Below are 20,100 nucleotides of genomic sequence, written 5' to 3'. Positions count from 1 at the left end.
TTTTGTACCTGTAATCTACTTGAAGAGTAGATTGCAAATTTTTGTATCTATTAGGTTCACTGGTTATACAATGCACTTCTTTACATTAAACCCCAGTCAATTACAGAACAAAAACCACTAAGTACGCCAATCACTTTAAAATGTCAGAGGAGCTCTTACCTTCTACAGCATTTCAGTCGAAAAGGTGCGTGAGATCTGTCAACTTTTTTTTTTACCATGATATTTGGTTGATAATTTATGCCTGAAAAAAAAAATTATGCCTGGTTTGATGCTGCTGTTGCAGATATTGTTTTTACTTCTCTCTTACTGTCATACTATGCGATAAATATAGTACCGCCTAGTTATTGGACTCATTTCAGGCTTCACAATGAATCTGTCAAGCGTTGTGATTAATATGCATTTGTACTTTGGTAAGTTACTGCTTCGTGCGCTGTTGTTGCTACTGCTTTTCTTGATGCTGCATATTTAAGTCTATTTTTATATAGTACAACTGTATATACTAGAAAACACGGATAGTATGATGGAAAGAAATATTTTTCTTTCTATTTCTTTCTACCATACTATCGGATCTCATAGAATACTGCTAGTTATAGTCTGCTCATTTCATCTAAGACTCAAAATAGGAATCCTTTTCATTTGTTTTCTTCAATCATTGATATTGATAAGAACCTACTGTCAAGTTTCCTTCAAATTAATCACTTTGACTGACCGTTTTTACGTAAACTATAAGTAAAAGGGCAGTAGGAACTAGAATGAACAGGGCAGTCGCAATAAACGCAAGAATATGTTGAACACGGTATTTGCATTCTAAAAGCTTAATATCTTCAAGTGTAAAGGCATGTACTTCAAGTTCGGAGTTCCTGTTCCTCAAGGATATTTTATGATATAGGCTCCAGTCACTTTAAAATGTCATAGGAGCTCTTATATGCTATAACATTTGTGTAATGAATCTGAATCCTTAACTGAAGTTGCAAAATTACTTGTATTATTTAGGTATCACTTTTGTCTTTTAGCATGAGATATATATGTCAAGGGAGTGTATAAGTTAAACAACAGACAACATTCTGAGACATGTGCTAGTTAACTTATTTATTCTCACTTTCACTCATTATCTGACTCGTTATTGAGTTTGTGTTGCCAATGTCTTATATGTGTAAGGCTATAATTGAAAAAATAGTCATACTTGATAACATTTAATTCAGTTGACATCCCTTTCTTTGGACCTTCAACATGATCTTAGATGTGTGCTTTTCCTCACGGATTATTTTTACGTTCTAGATGTCTTTCAATATTGTAGGAATTTTTCATTGTTGACAATGACATGTTCATTTCTTTAAATGCATGGTTGAGCCTTTTGTCTTCCTTTGTTATATGGTAATATGTATCTTGGTTGTTGGATGATTATTAATTTTTTACGTCGTTTTGTTATCTCCCCCGTAGACTACATACACTGGCTTTCACGTCAATGTTCACATATTCGTCTTCCTTTGATCTCCTTATCCAATGTCCATGATTTTACTGCTACATGTGACAGAATTATAAAATATCAGGAGCAACCGGTACTGGTATCAGAATGCTTAAACAAGAGCTGGACTTCACGGGTTATTTCTCTTCCCTATCTCAGTTCCTTTTTCTATTACAGTCAAAAGCATCCAGCAAGAACTTGTTTTAATAGGGGTGAAAAAACGAAAGACTGCTATTTCTAGGGTACCGAAGGATGACATAGAAGTGCAACATATTGATCTTTTGTTGCAATCTCTGTGATTAAATATAGGTTCCAAAACTACGTAGTTTTGGACCTTTCTGTACAAAAGAAGAAAACATCATGTTTACCAATGGAAAGGATTGAGAAGTTGATTTTTATTTTAGGAGCAGGTTTTTGATTGTGAAAAATGGAGAAGCAGCATAAGGGTGATTCCGAATCATGTGGTTTCTTGCCAATTTTTATTGGGCAAAACAAAATACATGGGAGTTCCTGCATTAGTATATTTTTTGAATCATTGCACCTTTAATATAAAGTGTTTTCAGTGTCGAAAGTGTTATCACGGTCGAGCCAGATTGAAAAAGTCAGATTGTAAAACTTACTTTCAATGTAATTAAAAGTATAGTGAATCATTCTAAAAAAATTAATGTAAAAATTATGCTATATTTCATCAATGGCGTGTGGAGTATTTTGGTGATGAAGAGACTTAATATATAAAAACTAACATTATGCTATATTGATTTTTTTTTTACTAATTTTAATGGCTTTCCTGTTTCTATACCTAGACAATTACCTACATTGGCTCTCAACAATTCTGAAGTCCATACTTGGCTCTTTTTCTCTCACATTCCGCTCCAATTCTTCCTGTGTAACTAGAAATGGAAGCCTAAATGTACTTCCAACGGTTAAAATCCGTAATTTCAACACGTTAATTTTTCGTGAATCGGGACATAAACTTCAAATGTGTAATTGTCTGATTCAAATTCCATTTTCACATAGTCAAAAAGAAATTCATCATTTGACAAAAAAGAAAGAAAGAATTCATCATCTTTGTACATCCCAACACCTTCCGTTTCACTATTCTTGAATCTGGCATCCGTTGTAAAATGATAGAACCTAAACAGAAATAATCACTCAAGCAAGGGAATTAGGGAATAAAAAATTAAGGAATCAAAAAATAAGGTTGCTTGTATTGAATAGGACTTAAGTAGCAAGTGGGCAAATTAGTCATGAATCTGCATATTATTGGCGATTATCTCTGTTTTGACAATTTGTCCCCTAAACTTGTAAAATATTTGTTCTTCAATTGACAATTTGTCCCATCAAATTTTAAGCTAATTTTTTAAAATGGGGCTAATTGTCCATAATTAGCGAATTCATCAATAATTTATCCACGAAGTTAATTTATACTGTCATCGAGGCAAATTACCGAACATGTTGCAAACAATTAGATTGGATGTTATCTTTTCCTAAAAAAAAAAAAAAAAATAGAAACAAAATCTAATTTTTTTCTTTTCAATTTCTTGATATAGTTGATCCAACAGCTAAATATTCTTCTAATTTTGCATTAGTTTGCTGAAATTGATCTCATAAGCTGCTTTGATTTTACATATACTATGGCTTCTACTTCCTCTGTAATTATGCATCAATGGAAATATGACGTTTTCATCAGTTTTCGAGGCGCAGATATTCGCGATGGTTTTTTCAGTCATCTCTTCGATGCTTTATGCAGAAATCAAATTATTACCTTCAAAGATGAAAATCTTGACAGAGGAGAAAATATCTCAGATAATCTGTTGCAAATAATTGAAGAATCGTATGTTTCGGTTGTTATTTTTTCAGAAAATTATGCATATTCGCCATGGTGTTTGGATGAATTAGTGAAGATAATGGAATGCAATAAAGTGATATTGCCGGTGTTCTACCGAATAGATCCTACCAATGTGCAAGAGTTGAGCGGAAGGTATGGCGACGCGCTTATCAAGCATAGAGAAGAGTTCAAGGAGGAGTTGGATAAAGTGGAGAGCTGGAGCCATGCTTTGAAGGAAACTGCAGGAATGGCAGGATTGGTTTCAAACAACATTAAGTAAGTTCTTCTTTTTTCGTCTCTTAATTCGATTTATCACTTCCTTGCCTAAAATTTATGAAACCAAGCCTTCAATTTGTTATGATTTGCAGTTCATTCTTATTTCGGAACTTTATTTCTTTAATATGTTAAGGTGGAGGTTCATCAATGAATGCAATGCAATTTATTTCTGTATTATAGACTATAATTCATTTCTCAGTTATGCAAGGGTATATTGCATTTGGATCAATTTATATAAAATTAGTGAATTTATCTCTTCAACTTATCTCTAATCCACATCTTAAGAGATATTATTACGAAAGAAAAAGAAAATGATATCACAAATTTTTGATATATTAGCTTAGTTTTTCTAAGCAAGTTCTTAATTGCTAGTATTTGCTTTTTCTTTGTTATTAGGCCTGAGTCAAAACTAATTGAAGAAATTGTCAATCATGTTTTCGAGACGTTAAGTCGGGTATTTTCTGATACCGACCTAATAATATTCGAACTCCAAGCATCGCCTAACGAATGCTATGCTCGCCCAACGGGTCTCCAAATCTCCCATCGCCCATGTCTGTCTCGGGCGGACTCATCCAGGTCTGCCATCTAGGCGACCTCATCCACTCTGTTCCCTGACACCCACTACCCGGGATAATCGGGAACGTGCCTTCACCATTATCAATAATCGTGGGGCAAACCCACGATTTACCAGATAACCACCGCCTTAAACTCATTATAAAAGGAAGCCACCGAATGCTGAGAAGGGTAAGCAAAATCAGACTCAAATACTCTTACATTCACTTACCTACCAAAAAACCCTCTCTGACTTAAGCATCGGAGTGGCTTTCAGGCTGAGCAAGCCTGAAGTCCTTTGAGCTTATATTTGTTACTTGTGCAGGAAAAACAGTACGGGCGACCCTTTAAAGATCGACCTGTATCATTTGGTGCGGTGAGGGTGGAACTTATTAGTTTCGTCGTTCCTTTTAGATACTTTTCAGAATTTGCTTTTTCAAGAATGGATCCCCCACGAGATAATACTCTACCAGCTACCAACCGAGAAGACAGGGAAACAGAACCACCGGCCCTAAATCTGTTTCCCCCAACCAGCGAAGAAGGAGAAACCAGCGACCCCCTGGCGATAAGACAGACGATACCTCCGATAGCCGTAGCACCTGATGAAGAGCCAATCAACAACCAAGCAATGTTCAAGGCTTTCCTAGAAATCACCAGTCTACTCAAAGACATCAAACAGAGTATCTCGTTAAAATCGCCAGAGCAGGGATCAGCGAAATCACCAGTACAGAAGTCAACGTCAACCATGGACAAGGGAAAAGAACCGATGCGAGAGGAAGATGCCCCTGAAAATTCCGCAAGGAAACAAAATGCCCCCATCGTAATTCCAGACGAAGAACGTTGGATGGATGAACAACACACCCTCAAAGGCGGAGAAGAGCATCTGGAGGAAAAAGTTCGCCAAGTCATGAGCAGGCTTGGAATAAGATGTGAAGACGTGGACATCTCTCTTCGAAGTGACTCACCACTCGCAGATTTCATCATCTCTCACGAATTCCCTACAAAGTTCAGATACCCCCCAAATTTGGAGTCATACGATGGAACAGGCTGTCCCAAGAGCCATATTCACAAATTCCAAGCGGTGATCAATGTTCAGACAAACTTGGATCACGTACTATGCAAACTTTTTCCTACTACCTTAAAAGGTCTGGCGCAGGAATGGTACCAGAGTTTAAAGCCAGGATCAGTGCTGACATTCAAACAATTCTCAGGACTTTTCCAGGCTAGATTCGTAGCATGCATCCCTCAAAAGAAACTGTCCACAGATCTGCTGGCCATCATGCAATGGGAAGGAGAGACACTCAGGAAGTATGTAGAAAGATTCAATAAGGAGGCGATGCAGATAGAAGACCTGAGCCAGGAGATCGCCTACACAGCATTACTCAATGGAACTACCAACTCCGACCTACGAAAGGAATTGTTGGCTAAATCACCAAAATCATTTACCACACTGATGACCATCGCACATACACAGATCAGAGTGGATGATGGCCAAAGAGAGATAGAGAATCGCCTCGGACGGGTAGAAGAACGAACGTTTGCAGGAAGAAGAAATGGGGACAGATCGCCCATAGGAAAGAGGTTCGGAGAAAAAGGCAACGACCATTTCAGAAATAAAAGGAAAAAAGACGAAGATAGGCGATATACGCCCCTGAACACAACCAGAACCAACGTACTGTTTTGGGTAAAAGACAGCCGAGAGAAGGTCAGATGGCCAAGGAAGATGAACGCTGCATCAGCCAGCAAAAGAGACAATAGCAAATACTGTGAATTTCACAGAGACAACGGCCACACCACAGATGAATGCTGGCACCTGAAGGAGGAGATAGAGAAGCTGATAGAAAGGGGATCCCTTTCCCAGTTCGTAAAAAGGGACACCGAAGCCAGAGAGACGGAATCAGAAAGAAAGAAAGAGCGGAAAGAAGAAATCGCCAGAAGACCCAGACCAGAGCCAGCAGGCGTGGTTAACGTAATAATGGGCGGATCGACCGGAGGAGACAGCAATACTACAAGGAAGAAAGCTGCAAGAACAGTCTACTCGGTTAGCCCAGGTGCACCGAATGCTAAGAAATTCAGAAGCGTATCTTTTTCGGAGGTCGATAGTCGTGGCTTATCAGTCCCCCATGAGGACGCCCTAGTTGTCAAGGGGCGACTCAACAATTTCGAGGTATCTCGAATGCTCGTAGACACGGGAAGTTCGGTAAACATGATCACGATGGAGGTGTTCGGCAGAATTGGACTCAAGAAAGAAAATTTGACACATGTCTCTACTCCACTAGTGGGACTAGGAGGCAAATCTGTACAGGTGGAAGGATCACTGGAGATAAACATCCAACTGGGGGATGGAGAGATCTACAAAGAGATCCGAGCAGAATTCATCGTGGTCAATATGGATTTCGCATACAACGCAATTCTCGGAAGGCCACTCTTGCACGATACGTGCGCATCCATTTGCATGAGGTACCTACTGATGAAAATCCCAACCAGAGAAGGCGATGCCGAAGTCAGAGGATGCCAAAAGTCAGCCAGAGAAGCATACTTTACAGCTCTCAGGAAAGTACATATAACCTTGCCAGTACTAACAATGGAACCTCCAGAGAAGAAGGAAAGGGCGGAGCATTATGGGCGAACTGAGAAAATCGAATTATCCCCAGGAAAGGAGATAGAAGTGGGAGATGAGCTAGAAAAAGAAATCAAACGATCTCTGACCGAAAACCTCAGATCGCTTGGAGACTCCTTTGCCTGGACAACAGACGAATTGATCGGAGTAGACCCGGACGTCATATGTCATCGGTTAAACATAGCGACCGACGCGAAGGCAGTGATACAAAAGAAGAGAAGGCACTCGCCCGAAAAACAACTCGCCATCGCAGAAGAGGTCGCCCGGTTAAAAGCAGCAAACGTGATCAAAGACGCCTATTACCCCAAGTGGGTAGCAAATGTGGTGATGGTAAAAAAGTCCAATGGCACTTACCGAATGTGCGTGGACTTCACAGATCTGAATAAAGCATGTCCCAAAGATAGTTTCCCACTCCCACACATTGATCAGTTAGTAGACTCCACAGCAGGTCACGCCCTCTATACATTCCTAGATGCCAAGGCGGGATATCACCAGATACCCATGGCACCTGAAGATCAGGAGAAAACGGCCTTCATAACGGACCAGGGATTATTTTGTTACAAGATGATGCCCTTCGGTCTGAAGAACGCAGGAGCCACATATCAGCGGCTGGTGAACTCAATATTCAGAGATCAGATAGGAAAACACATGGAAGTTTATGTGGATGACATGATTATCAAGAGCATCCGAGCTGAAGACCACCCAACAGATGTGAAGATAGTCCTGGAGACGCTAAAGAGATACCAGCTAAAACTCAATCCGGAAAAGTGCGTATTCGGAGTACCGGCAGGCAAGTTCCTGGGATACATGGTCTCTCAGAGGGGTATCGAGGCCAACCCAGATAAAATCGAAGCGGTCTTAAAAATGACACCGCCACGGAGCATACATGAAGTCCAGAAGCTCAACGGCCGGATCACGGCTCTAGGTCGGTTCATGTCCTGCTCGGCAAAACGATGCCTGCCTTTCTTCAAAACCCTGAAACAGATCAAGAACTTCACATGGACCGCAGAATGCCAGCAGGCGTTTGAAGAGTTGAAAAGCTTCCTATCCTCGCCCCCACTGTTGGCGAGACCGGATCCGGGCGACGTGTTATATTTATACATCTCTTGCTCTGACGAAACAATAGCAGGAGTATTGGTGTCGGAAAAAGGAGGCGAACAATACCCGATCTACTACATTAGCAAAGTACTCAGAGATGCGGAGCTGAGATACCCGAAGTTGGAGAAGCTGGCGCTGTGCGTATACACCGCCACCATCAAGCTCCGACATTACTTCGAAGGGCACCAAATCATTGTACGGACCGACCAACCATTACGAAAAATCCTCCAGAAGGCAGAGACAAGTGGACGCATAGCAGAATGGGCCGTCAAAATAGGAAGTCTGGGCGTTATCTATGAAGCTCGGAAAGCACTGAAAGCTCAAGCACTAGCCGACTTCTTCGCTGAATTAACATTCAAAGAACCCATGGAGGACAAAACGACTCCCTGGGAGATGCACGTCGATGGAGCAGTTTGCGGAGAAGGAGCAGGCATCGGAGTCGTGCTCAAAGGACCAGGAAGAATCCAAATGGAATACTCAGCAAGACTCGAATTTCCAGCTTCCAACAATGTTGCGGAATATGAGGCGCTGATAACAGGGTTGCAATTATGCGAAGAGCTTAACATCTCCGAAGTCCAGATCTACAGTGATTCACAACTGGTTGTGAACCAAGTCTCGGGGAACTTCGAAGTAAAAGAAGCTACGTTGAAGAAGTACGCCAAGCAGGCCAAAACCTTCTTTGCCGATAATGGGCGATCCTGGTCGCTACAGCAAATACCCAGAGCAATGAATGGAAGATCAGACGAATTGGCAAAGTGGGCAGCAACAAAGAATTACGACTCAATGAGAAACATTCCTCATGAAATCAAACGACAGCCTAACTTTCAAGAAGAAATTGAGGAAGGCGAAGTACTGATGGTAGAAGGGGAAGAAAACTGGATGTCCCCCCTCACAGCATACCTGGCTAATGGAATACTCCCCGAGGATAAGAAGGAAGCCAAAAGGATAGTGATACTCTCATCAAAGTTCGGAATATACAACGGCCAGCTGTACAAACGGTCATTCACCCATCCCTGGCTAAGATGTGTGAACAAAGAAGAAGGAGAGTACATCATGAAAGAATTACATGAGGGGACCTGCGGAGCACATGACGGAGCATCAACACTGGTCAGGAAAGCACTGCTACAAGGCTATTATTGGCCCACGATGAAAGAACAAGCTACAACCCTAGTAAGGGGATGCTGGCCGTGCCAGCAACATGCCTTGGTACCAAGAAAGCAAGCTTCAGAAATGAAACCCATCGGCAGTGCATGGCCGTTCGCCCAGTGGGGTATGGACATCCTGGGACCTCTCCCTTTGGCCACAGGACAACGGAAGTTCCTGGTAGTGGCAATCGACCACTTCACCAAGTGGATAGAGGCAGAACCACTGGCAAAAATCACCCAACAACGCATAACTAACTTTTTCTTTAGATCTATCTTGTGCAGGTTTGGAATACCGAAGGTGCTGATCACAGACAACGGAAAGCAGTTCGACTCAGCAAAGTTTAGAAAGTTTTGTGCCGAGTATCAGATCGACCTAAGGTTCACTTCGGTTTACCATCCACAATCGAATGGGCAAACCGAAGTGGCCAACAGAATCCTACTGGCCGGACTAAAAAGAAGACTAGACGAGTGCAAAGGAAGATGGGTAGAAGAACTCTACAGCGTCCTATGGAACTACCGTACCACCCCTAGAGAATCAACGGGCGAAACTCCATTCGCCCTAGCCTATGGAACGGAGGCTGTAATTCCTGTAGAGATCGGCGCACCCACGCCAAGGACAGAAGACAACCAGCTAAACCTAGAAGAAAACGAAGAAGAGCTCAGGAACAATCTGGATCTCCTGGTTGAAAAAATCAACAGATCAGACATCAGGATGGAAGCCTACAGACAAAAGATGGCCAAACATTTCAACAGCCATGTAAAGAAAAGAAAATTCAAACTAGGCGACCTAGTCATGCGAAAAACCGAAGTCAAAAAAGGAGAAGCAGGAAGTGGAAAACTGCAGCCAAACTGGGAAGGACCTTACACCATCAGCGAGGTCATTAAAGAAGGAACATTTAAACTCACCAACTCCATGGGAAGAATCATACCAAGGACATGGAACGCCAACAACTTGAGAAAAATTTAGTCACAATGGGTCGCCATCAGACATGATTAGTTATTCCTTAAGAAGTAGCATAATTAGTCAAGCGGTGTTTAGTTTCAATATTGTATTTCAATTCCTCCAAGTGATGTTTAATCACAGCATTGTGCTTCAATTTCTACAAGTGATATTTCATCACATTATTGTATTTGAATTTATGCAAGTATTTTAATTTACCCTTGCTCGGACAAGGAATTTCCACAGATATCGTCTCTTTACCATAGTTACTGATTACTTAAAATATTTCCAAAGAGGAGAACTGACGAGTTCATTCCCAAAAAAGGAAAATACACAGTCAAAATATATATATCGCTTAAAATAAAGAGAACATAGAAGCTAACTGTCTCAAAAATAAAGAAGGCAAAAAAGATATATATTAAAAAGAGGGCAAATGCCCCACAAAAATTACAAAGGAAAGTAAAGTTCCTAACAAAAGAAAAGATACAAATGTACAAAGTACATAACAAAAAAAAAAAAGGGAAAATTCTTCCTATACAAAAACTAAAAAGAGGAATCTAAAGCTTGATGATCTCTGGCTCAACCTTCTCCGGGGCAGCCTCTTTGTTCCCCTCCAAAATATTTGGGACAGATAGCCCCTCCTGCGAATCCCGCCTGGCTGAAGAAGAAGCATCGACACGAATGTTGCCAGAACGGGTGGGAGAAGGGACATCGGCAAGACTAAGAGGATCGGACCCTGGAAGGATAGACTCCAGATCAGAAGGCCGATCCAATAAGTCCAGAGCAGCAAAAGGCCGCTCCGAAGATATAAGCAAGCCGAAGTCCTTCTCCTCAGGACTACCTCCCAAACCAGGAACAAGAGGCTTCTCGCCAGCCTTGGCAGGTTCCTGGACCCCTTGGGCAGACTGTTCGGCAACCTCAGCAGCACCTCCACCATTTTCAGACTTGATGGAGACGAACAAGTCTTGGGGAGAATCTGGCTCACTCTCACTGTTAACCCCCTCGGGAAAGCCATATAAAAATTCAACGTCCCCATCAGGATGACGCTCCAAGTAGGTACCCACGATGGCTTCAGTGAAGTCAGTCAGATCATTGGCTAGCTGGGCGGTGTTACGGCGACGCCTCTCCTTCTCACGAATCAGCCTGCCCCGCTTCAAATAAAGCCTCTTCTCAGCAACTGAGACTTTATCGTTAAGGGCCGTGACGGTGGTGTCGAACTCCTTCTTGAGATCGTCATAATCAGTACTTTTCAACACCACCTCTGCCGCCAGATTTTTATTTTCCTTCTTAAGGCGGGCGACCTCCTCAGACAGCACACGCTGCTGCTTCACAGCACTCTCCCTCTCTCTGGATAATCTATCCACATCAGCACGAAGAGAGTCCAGCTTCTGAGTGCACCCGCCATGTTCGCTGCGAAGGGAGTCATACTTTCCCTTCAGCAGCTTGTACTCCGTCTTTAACTTCACCTGCATCTCATCGTCGTTAAGACGGTTGGAGCGGTATTGACGGATGGCATAGGCAACCTAAACATAAAATAAAACTGAGTTAGAAAATAACCATAACAGGAAGAAAAAGGCAAAATGATAAAGTTAGAAAATAATCACCTTTGCCAGGTTGGAAAAACAATCGTCCATCAGTACGTTGTCCGGCCTTTTCAAATAATAGTCAACGTCCGAAGGGCAGCAGGAACCCCGGAAGATGTCGTGGGCAACAGCGGGACAACGCACAGTAGCATCGGCCCCATACTTTTGAAGGAGCAGGTCGACCTGAGTCACCATCACATCCCTCTTAGGCCTTTTCATAGAGGGTCCCTCCCCCTCAGTATCTTCGCCCCCTGAAGAAGGAGCTCGCCTTTTGCTGCCGGTCGAAGCAGCCGGGGCAGTTTGGGGAGCAGAAGGAAGGGATCTGGCATGCTTCTCCTTCGCAGGAACCTCCATCTTATCCTTCCCCTTACCGGTGTAAGAGGGAACAGCAGGAGGAGGAGGGCTGGTGACAGGTTCCTTTATCTGGAAGCCTGGCAGCACCACCCTAGGAGTAGGGGCAGACTCATCACCCTTCTGAGAAGAAGGGGGTTTGCTTCCGGTCGTAGAAGGAACATCGCCCCCTTTCTTGGCAGGCGCCTTCTTAGCCTCAGAAGTCGGCTTGGGAATAGCTTGGGGAAGGGCCTCCCTCTCTCGAGCCTCCCGGCGAGCTTTCCTGTCCTCCATGACCTTCTGCTGAAGCTCCTTGAAGTTCGGCACTGAAAAATCAAAGTAAACAAGATTCAGAAAACGCTTCACAAAAATTAAAGGAAATAAAAGCTTCATGGTACAAACAAGGTACCAGAAGGACTAAGAGGCATAGAAGAAATATTAAGAGGGGAAGAAAGAAGTGGTTCGCCCATGTCAGGGAACTCGTCTCCATTATCAGGCGATGTATCCCTCCTATCCTCACTCTTCTTCCTCTTCCCCCTTTTTCCACCCTGCACTCTCTTATTTCTCTTGGAGGCAACACTTTGGTCCCAGCCAAAGTAGGAATCTATCAGATTCACTACGTGCACCTTAGCGCCACCTCGAAGCAGACGCAACGTCTCTTTATCAACCTCGCTCAGGTTCGCCTTTTCCAGCTTTAGGGGCCCTTCCACAAAAACATTCGGAATGGAACCCCAACCCCCTTCCTTCTTGGCGATGACAAAGGAACCCTTCCACCGCTTCAAAGAATTGGGAAGGCCAGTGAAGGGAGATCTTCCGGTTTGCAAGTAGAAGAACTCATCGCTTTTCTTCCTCCCCAAAGAATAGATCGCCCTAACGATCTCGTAGCCCACCTGTCTCTTCAGTTGGAGCCCACGAATAAAAACTCCTGTCAAGTGACGGTGGGCGTTAGGATGGAGTTGACCTAGGGGGATCTTAAAATTATCGAACACTTCTTGGGTGAAGAGATCGAGTGGTAGCCTTAAACCCGCCTCCAAATCTTCAACAAAGAGCAACTGTTCATCATCCTTCAAGACCTGGCTAACAGCCGAACCCTCAGATGGAATCCGAAGGCCAATGAAGGGAGGAATTTCGTACCTCGACCTAATCCATACAAGGGCCTCTTGACCCAGATCGATGGTCCACTCAGACAAGGGTTTTTTATTACTAGAAGATGTCCCAGAGGAGATTTTACGTCTTTTAAAAACAAAATCCTCCTCGTCTCCTTCGTCATCACCCAGTTCACCATCTCCGCCCTCATCTCCACCAACGTCCTCAAGGGGAGCCTCGCCCTCTGGCCCTCTGTCATCAACACCCTCCTCACTATCAGGGATCACCTTCTGAGACAACCCTTCCTCGTCAGATGACAACTCAACGAGGGTGGCAAGAGGAGCAGGGTAAGTAGGGTCACTGGCAGAACTCTCAGAAGAAGAGGAAGAAGAAGGGGAAGACACTGAAATCCTTAATGTAGACATCCTAAAAATATACTATCTGAAGGCAAACAAGAAGAAGGAAGCAAGAAGACAAACAAAAATAGCTAAGCCACTTACTGATTAAAAGAGAAAGTCTGGTGCTATGTAACTCGAAGAAAACCTGGCTGGAGAAATACGTCAACAGAAATACAGAATCAGAGAGAAAAATTAACAGAGAATCAGAGAGAAAAATTAAGAGTAAAAAACTTTTAATTAAAGAATATGTACCTCTTTTATACACTCGAATGCCTGACAGCAGGAAACTCCTCGAAATAATCAATGGAAAACCAAAAGTCGCGTTCTTTTATAGTCAAAAAACGCTTCAGATTCGTAACCGTTGAAGGAAACGTTTGAAATTCAAATTGTTTCGAAAATTTCGGAAATTCGAATTTTGAAAATTGGCGCTTCAAGTCTTTGACTTAGCAAGATTATAAGGGGGGGACATCTGATACCGACCTAATAATATTCGAACTCCAAGCATCGCCTAACGAATGCTATGCTCGCCCAACGGGTCTCCAAATCTCCCATCGCCCATGTCTGTCTCGGGCGGACTCATCCAGGTCTGCCATCTAGGCGACCTCATCCACTCTGTTCCCTGACACCCACTACCCGGGATAATCGGGAACGTGCCTTCACCATTATCAATAATCGTGGGGCAAACCCACGATTTACCAGATAACCACCGCCTTAAACTCATTATAAAAGGAAGCCACCGAATGCTGAGAAGGGTAAGCAAAATCAGACTCAAATACTCTTACATTCACTTACCTACCAAAAAACCCTCTCTGACTTAAGCATCGGAGTGGCTTTCAGGCTGAGCAAGCCTGAAGTCCTTTGAGCTTATATTTGTTACTTGTGCAGGAAAAACAGTACGGGCGACCCTTTAAAGATCGACCTGTATCATTTTCTAATGATCCCTATGATGATGGTTTGGTAGGAATGGAGCCACGTATCAAGGATATTGAATCTTTATTGCACTTACAAGCTAGAGATGTGCGCTTCATAGGAATTTGGGGGATGGGCGGTATAGGTAAAACAACTCTTGCTGGCAAAGTATATGATCGATTCTCTTCCCAATTTGAAGGTCAATGCTTTATTTCAAATGTTAGGGAAAAATTAGAGAAGTACACATTAGATGGTTTACAACATGAAATCCTTTTCAAAGTATTTGGGAAGCAAAACTCAAATGTTGGCATGCCAGTCATGTTATCCTCTTCCATTAGGAATTGGTTCATGAGGAAAAAGGTTCTCATTGTTTTGGATGATGTGAGTGATTTGGGTGCATTAGGGTTTTTGATAGGAGATAGTGCCATTTATGCTCCAGGGAGTAGAATTGTTTTGACTAGTAGAGATAAACAAATTCTCAAAAATAGGTGTGCTTACATATACGAAGTTAAGGAGTTAAATAATTATGAGACTCTTCAACTCTTTAGCCTGCATGCCTTTAAACAACAAGCTCCTACTGAAGCACTCATAAATGTGGCAAAAAGGGCAATGAAGTACACACAGGGTGTCCCATTAGCTCTTCAAGTTCTGGGTTCCAGTTTATACAGTAAGAATGTAGTAGAATGGGAAGATCAATTGAAAAAATTAGAGAGTAGCTCTGAAAAGAAAATTCAAGAAATTATGAAAATTAGCTATGACGGATTGGATGAGAACGAAAAGGAAATATTTCTCGACATTGCATGTTTCCTTAAGTCGGAGGATAAAGATCAAGTGGAACGGGTATTGGACAGCTTGGGTCGTTTTGCAAGGATTGGAATCAGTTCTCTTCTTGACAAGTGTCTCATCTACATTTCAGACAATACGTTAGAAATGCATGATTTGATACAGCAAATGGGCACAGATATCATTCGCAAGGAGTGCATTAAAAATCCTGGAAAGCGGAGTAGGTTGTGGGTTCCTAAAGAAATCATCTACGTATTGACAAAAGATTTGGTAAGAATCACCTTTTTTACCATCGTTTTTCTTGTTAAACTTAAACTGCTATAATACTATTCTTGCTTTTACAGGTGCTTCATTTCATAAAGATAATTTTTCATTTATTATTTGGTTTTGTTTATTAGGGGACAATTTCAGTTGAAAGCATAACCCTAGACATGTCAAAAGTTCGAGATATTGAACTAAGTTCCAATGCATTTGAGAGAATGAGCAAACTTAAATTTCTAAAATTCTACAGCCCTGATTATGAACAAGACATTTCTTTTACTCGACCAAACAAAATCTATGATTCGTGTAAAAAAATTAATATATCACTCTCAGAAGAGCTCAATTTTTTACCAGATGATCTAACATACTTGCATTGGCATAAATATCCTTCAAAATCTTTGCCCTTGAACTTTTTCCCAGACAATCTTGTTCACCTTCATTTGATGCATAGCCATATTCGACAACTCTGCAACAAAAATAAGGTACAATTTAATTAGTATATTTTTGTGTAGTTGGTTTTGTCTTGTATTCTTCTTGATCTCCCATTTCTCATATATGCATGCAGTGTCTCGTAAATTTGAGATTTATGAATCTCAGCTATTCCGTGGATCTAGTGAAAATGCCAGACTTGTCTGAATTACCAAAACTTGAAGTTTTACATTTGAGAGGCTGTGCTAGTTTGGTGCAGATTTCCTCATCTATCCAATCTGACATAAAGCTTTCACATATCGATCTTGGATATTGCAAGAGGCTTGGCAGTATCCCAAGCTTCCTTCATTTGAAAAATCTTAATTTTCTTTCTCTTGAAGGTTGCTCAAATATCACCGACTTTCCAAAAGTTTCTAGGAATATAAGACATTTTTTCTTAAACAGAACTTCAATAGAACGAGTTTCCTCCTTAATTGGGCGACACACTTCACTCACTGAATTGTCTCTAAGAAAATGTACAAGGATCAAACTTCTTCCGGATAGTATTAGTGAGTTGAGATGTCTTAAAGATCTTAATCTTAATGGATGCTCAGAACTGGCAAGTCTTCCAGATAACATTGGCAAGTTGAAGCGTCTCGAACGTCTTACGCTTAACGAATGCTCAAAACTTATGTATCTTCCAGATGATATTTGCAATTTAAAGTCTCTTAAACATCTTGTTATAGCAAAGTGTCAACGTCTCAAAGAATTACCAGAGAACTTGGGGGCTTTAGATTCTCTTGAGAGGCTTTTTACAACCAAAAGTGGTGTAAAAAGGATACCATCCTCCATCAATGACTTGAGCAAACTTGGTATATTACATTGCGATGGATGTGAAGGATTGATACTGCCTCCTTTCACAGGTTTGACTTGTCTAAATCTATTATCTCTGGAGGATTGTGGCATGACAGAAATTCCAAACAGTATTTCCTCCTTAGTTTCATTGAGGAAATTGAATTTAGGTGGAAATAATTTGGAGATGCTGCCTGCCGGCTTCAAAGATCTTCTGAAGTTACAGGATCTAAATTTAAGGAACTGTAAGAGGCTCAAACATTTATCTGATCTTCCATCAGCTCTAGAAAAGTTATTTGTAACCAACTGCACATTGTTAGAGTTACTGCTATCACATCTCACAAAAGGACATATGGATTCCTTGTGGTTGATTGATACTCGTAATTGTGCTAATTTGGATCAGAATGTGTGCGGAAAGATTGCGGAAAATATGCTTCTGAGGCTGGAAAGTATCTCGCCACAGCTGAAACTCTATAATTTGTTACAAGAACGCCAAAGCTATACTTTTCAGGTTTCTCTCTCTCTCTCTCTCTCTTATACTCTCTGTCCCTATTGAGTTACAAAGCATGATACTTTTTTTGTTATAGGATATCGTTCAACATGACACATTTCTTGTTACAGGAAATGGTTCCACAGAATCCACACAATGTTAAAGTCTATACATTTAGAACCGGGCTGCGGGTTGTTGGAGGTGAAATTCCACCAAAACTAATGTATCAGAATAACAACGGATCATCTTTGCTATTGTCATTGAGGCCGGGTCCGCATGACTTTATGGTTCTTGCCTTTTGTGCTGTTGTTGCATTCAAAGATACATCGTTCAAAGATTGTGATTCTCTCAATGCAATATTTATCCGATGTAAATGTAGATTCATGGCCGAGTCCGGTCATACCCTCTGTTTTGAAATAACAGAGCAGGATGCTTGTTTTACAACAGACCGGGATGCTTGTTTTTCAACATTTTGTCATGACGAGATGGATGACATTGACGAGGTGTTTGGATTAGAACAACCAGCTACGAGTGACGAGATGTTTGGATCAGAACACACTCGCTTGTTCTATTCAACAGTCCATTTCATCTACTCCAAATACAGTTTCAGTGAGGCCTCTTTTGAATTTGACCCTGTATTCTACCTTGAAGGCCTAGAACAGTTAAGCTCTAGTGTGGTGGTAAACAAGTGTGGAGTTCATATATTATTTGATGACAATAAAATTGTCCCCCTTACAAATGAAGATAGTGATACGCTACCTGAGTTACCTTCCGCATGGAGTGAGTTCTACTGCATGGGACGATATAATATCCAAATCAAAGAGGATGACGAAAAGGAAGGACAAGAAAATTACTGAGTTTTAGAATGGCCATTGCCATCACCTGCGATCTTGCTTACCATTTGGTTCAATTTTTGAAGCTCCTTTCTGCAGTTGCACGCCATGAGTTTGAGAGAAGATAGGGAAACTAATTTCATCGTTTGTGTAGAATGTTGCAATCATAAAGTAATGGCAACAAAAAATTTCATATTGATCTAGATTCAGGATTGCTGGAAATTATTTTTATGTTCTACTAAATAGGACAATCAACATTTAATTTATTCATAATAGGTAGTTGATCAGCCAGGTTAATACTTTAGCTTGTAATTTGTATACATGTTAGTTAGAATATTTGATGAAGTGTTACTATTGTTGCATGTACATTCATTAGTACTAGTGGTTTATTTATTGACCTTCAAATGCTTTTTTTTTTCTGTCTTGTGAATTTTAGTTCTGTTCTTTTAGCTCTTCATGCACCTCCTGAGGTTCATAGGGCTTAAACTTTTATTATGAACATGTTCTTTTAAGGCTTAATTCCTTAAAAAAAACCCACCTTGTATTTTTTTTCGTCTATACCCTGACCTTGTAAAAACACCATTTGTATCCAATTTTGAGTTTTTATGTTTCATCTCTACCCAAAAGCATTAAATTGTATTCTTTTCATTTGAAAAAGAATTTAAAACAATCCTTTATTTTTAACTTATATACTATTTAGATATTAATGTTATTAATAGTACAAAAATACCATTTTCTTCAAAAAATTAAAAATAATTTTAATTTTTTTTATTTTTTTTTTAAATATTTCCGAATTTTTCTTAAATTTTTAATTTTTTTTAATTTTTTTTAAAAATGTTTCCGACAAAAAAATTTAAAATAATAATAATTTTTTTTATTTTATAAAATTAAAAAAATTAATTAATTATTTGGATGTATTTGATTATTTTTTAAGATTAAGGATTTATTTGTATTTTTAAAAATAGAAAAAAGTATGTTTTAAACTCTTTTCCAAATGAAAAGAGTACAATTTAATGCTTTTGGGTAGAGATGAAACATAAAAATTTAAAATTGGGTACAAATGGTGTTTTTACAAGGTCAGGGTATAAACGAAGAAAAAGTGGAAGGTGGAGGTTTTTTTAAGAAATTAAGCCTTCTTTTAATGTCAATACCATGAATATATTTAACAAGTTGTAGAAATAATAGTTTCTTTTATTTTTATTGTTGTATTTGTTTTGCCAATATTTTCTCTCGTTTATTAGGGTAGATTGAAAAAAAAAATGCTGGTTTTTTTATGTGAAAAGTAGAAAATTTGAACTTAAACTTTAGAAAATATTGATAGAGGCGCTTATCTTTATATACTTACTGAAACCATAAGGTTTAATGGTTCAAACATTTTCAACTTAATTTGGCAATTACACATAAATCTATTCAATTTTGCACAATCAATTTGATTATGACAATTTTTAAATTTTTAAATTTCAACTTTTAGTTGAAATTATATATTAATCCTTTAGTTAGCAAAATTAATTTTTTGGAACTGAAGAATATTGCTCCTAGTCCAAACACTATTAGAATAAATAGTACAATTCAATTCTAAAAATTCTAGCTATCAATAGTTGGGGAATGGCTCCCCTCAAGTTCATAATCCCCTCCATTTTTCTCAAGTCCATTTAGATGGATGACACATAAGTAAAATGATAAAAACAATATCAAACTAAATTAAAATTTGCTTATGTGTCATCCATGTAAATGGACTTGAGAAAAATGGAGGGAATTATGAACTTGAGGGGAGCTAGTTTGAATTTCAAAATAAACAGAAAAAACAAATAAATATATATTGAAGTAAAAAATTTGGACGCTTAAATATTTATCCAATTATTGGATGGTTAAATTGTTAAATATATAGCATCTCAAATTTTAAAAATTGTAAATAAATTTGTAAAAAATTAAAAGAAACCAACTTTTTTTTGACCATTGAACCAAAACTCACCGACTTTTATGTCAAACCATTATTGTAAGAGCATTAAGGTCAAGAAAATTATTGGATATAGTTTTAATTTTTATTATTTTGTGTCAATTAATTTTTTTTTTCTTAGAAGTAAATAGTCAATAAAAATAAAAATAAAATACTAATCTAATATTAAATCAAGTAGCATCACTCTTCAGAATTTGTATTTATAATTCTTATAAAAACAAATTCTAGCATTTATGAGACATCAGACTCAAGAGAAGATTGTGCTACTTCTATATTTTGTTTTATA

At 39.8% G+C, this 20,100-nt stretch overlaps 2 protein-coding genes across 2 annotated transcripts; both read left to right on the top strand.

Annotated features, from left to right (window-relative positions):
• The first annotated feature begins 3,478 nt into the window (after positions 1-3,478).
• On the top strand, positions 3,479-10,169 carry LOC126659873 (uncharacterized). The gene is made up of 2 exons (XM_050353194.2): positions 3,479-3,569; positions 3,966-10,169. The coding sequence occupies exon 2, from the start codon at positions 4,564-4,566 to the stop codon at positions 9,949-9,951; it is 5,388 nt and encodes a 1,795-aa protein (XP_050209151.1). The 5' UTR covers positions 3,479-3,569; positions 3,966-4,563; the 3' UTR covers positions 9,952-10,169.
• Positions 10,170-12,634: 2,465 nt separating this feature from the next.
• LOC126659874 (disease resistance protein RPV1-like) lies at positions 12,635-18,276 on the top strand. Its single transcript, XM_050353195.2, has 4 exons — positions 12,635-15,283; positions 15,412-15,756; positions 15,840-17,045; positions 17,156-18,276. Exons 1-4 carry the CDS (start codon positions 14,285-14,287, stop codon positions 17,879-17,881), a joined length of 3,276 nt encoding a protein of 1,091 aa, XP_050209152.1. The 5' UTR covers positions 12,635-14,284; the 3' UTR covers positions 17,882-18,276.
• Positions 18,277-20,100: the final 1,824 nt, after the last annotated feature.

The sequence above is a fragment of the Mercurialis annua genome, linkage group LG8, assembly GCF_937616625.2.
Source record: "Mercurialis annua linkage group LG8, ddMerAnnu1.2, whole genome shotgun sequence".
In the NCBI taxonomy this organism is placed as follows: Eukaryota; Viridiplantae; Streptophyta; class Magnoliopsida; order Malpighiales; family Euphorbiaceae; genus Mercurialis; species Mercurialis annua.
This window is presented reverse-complemented; position numbering and strand designations above follow the sequence as displayed.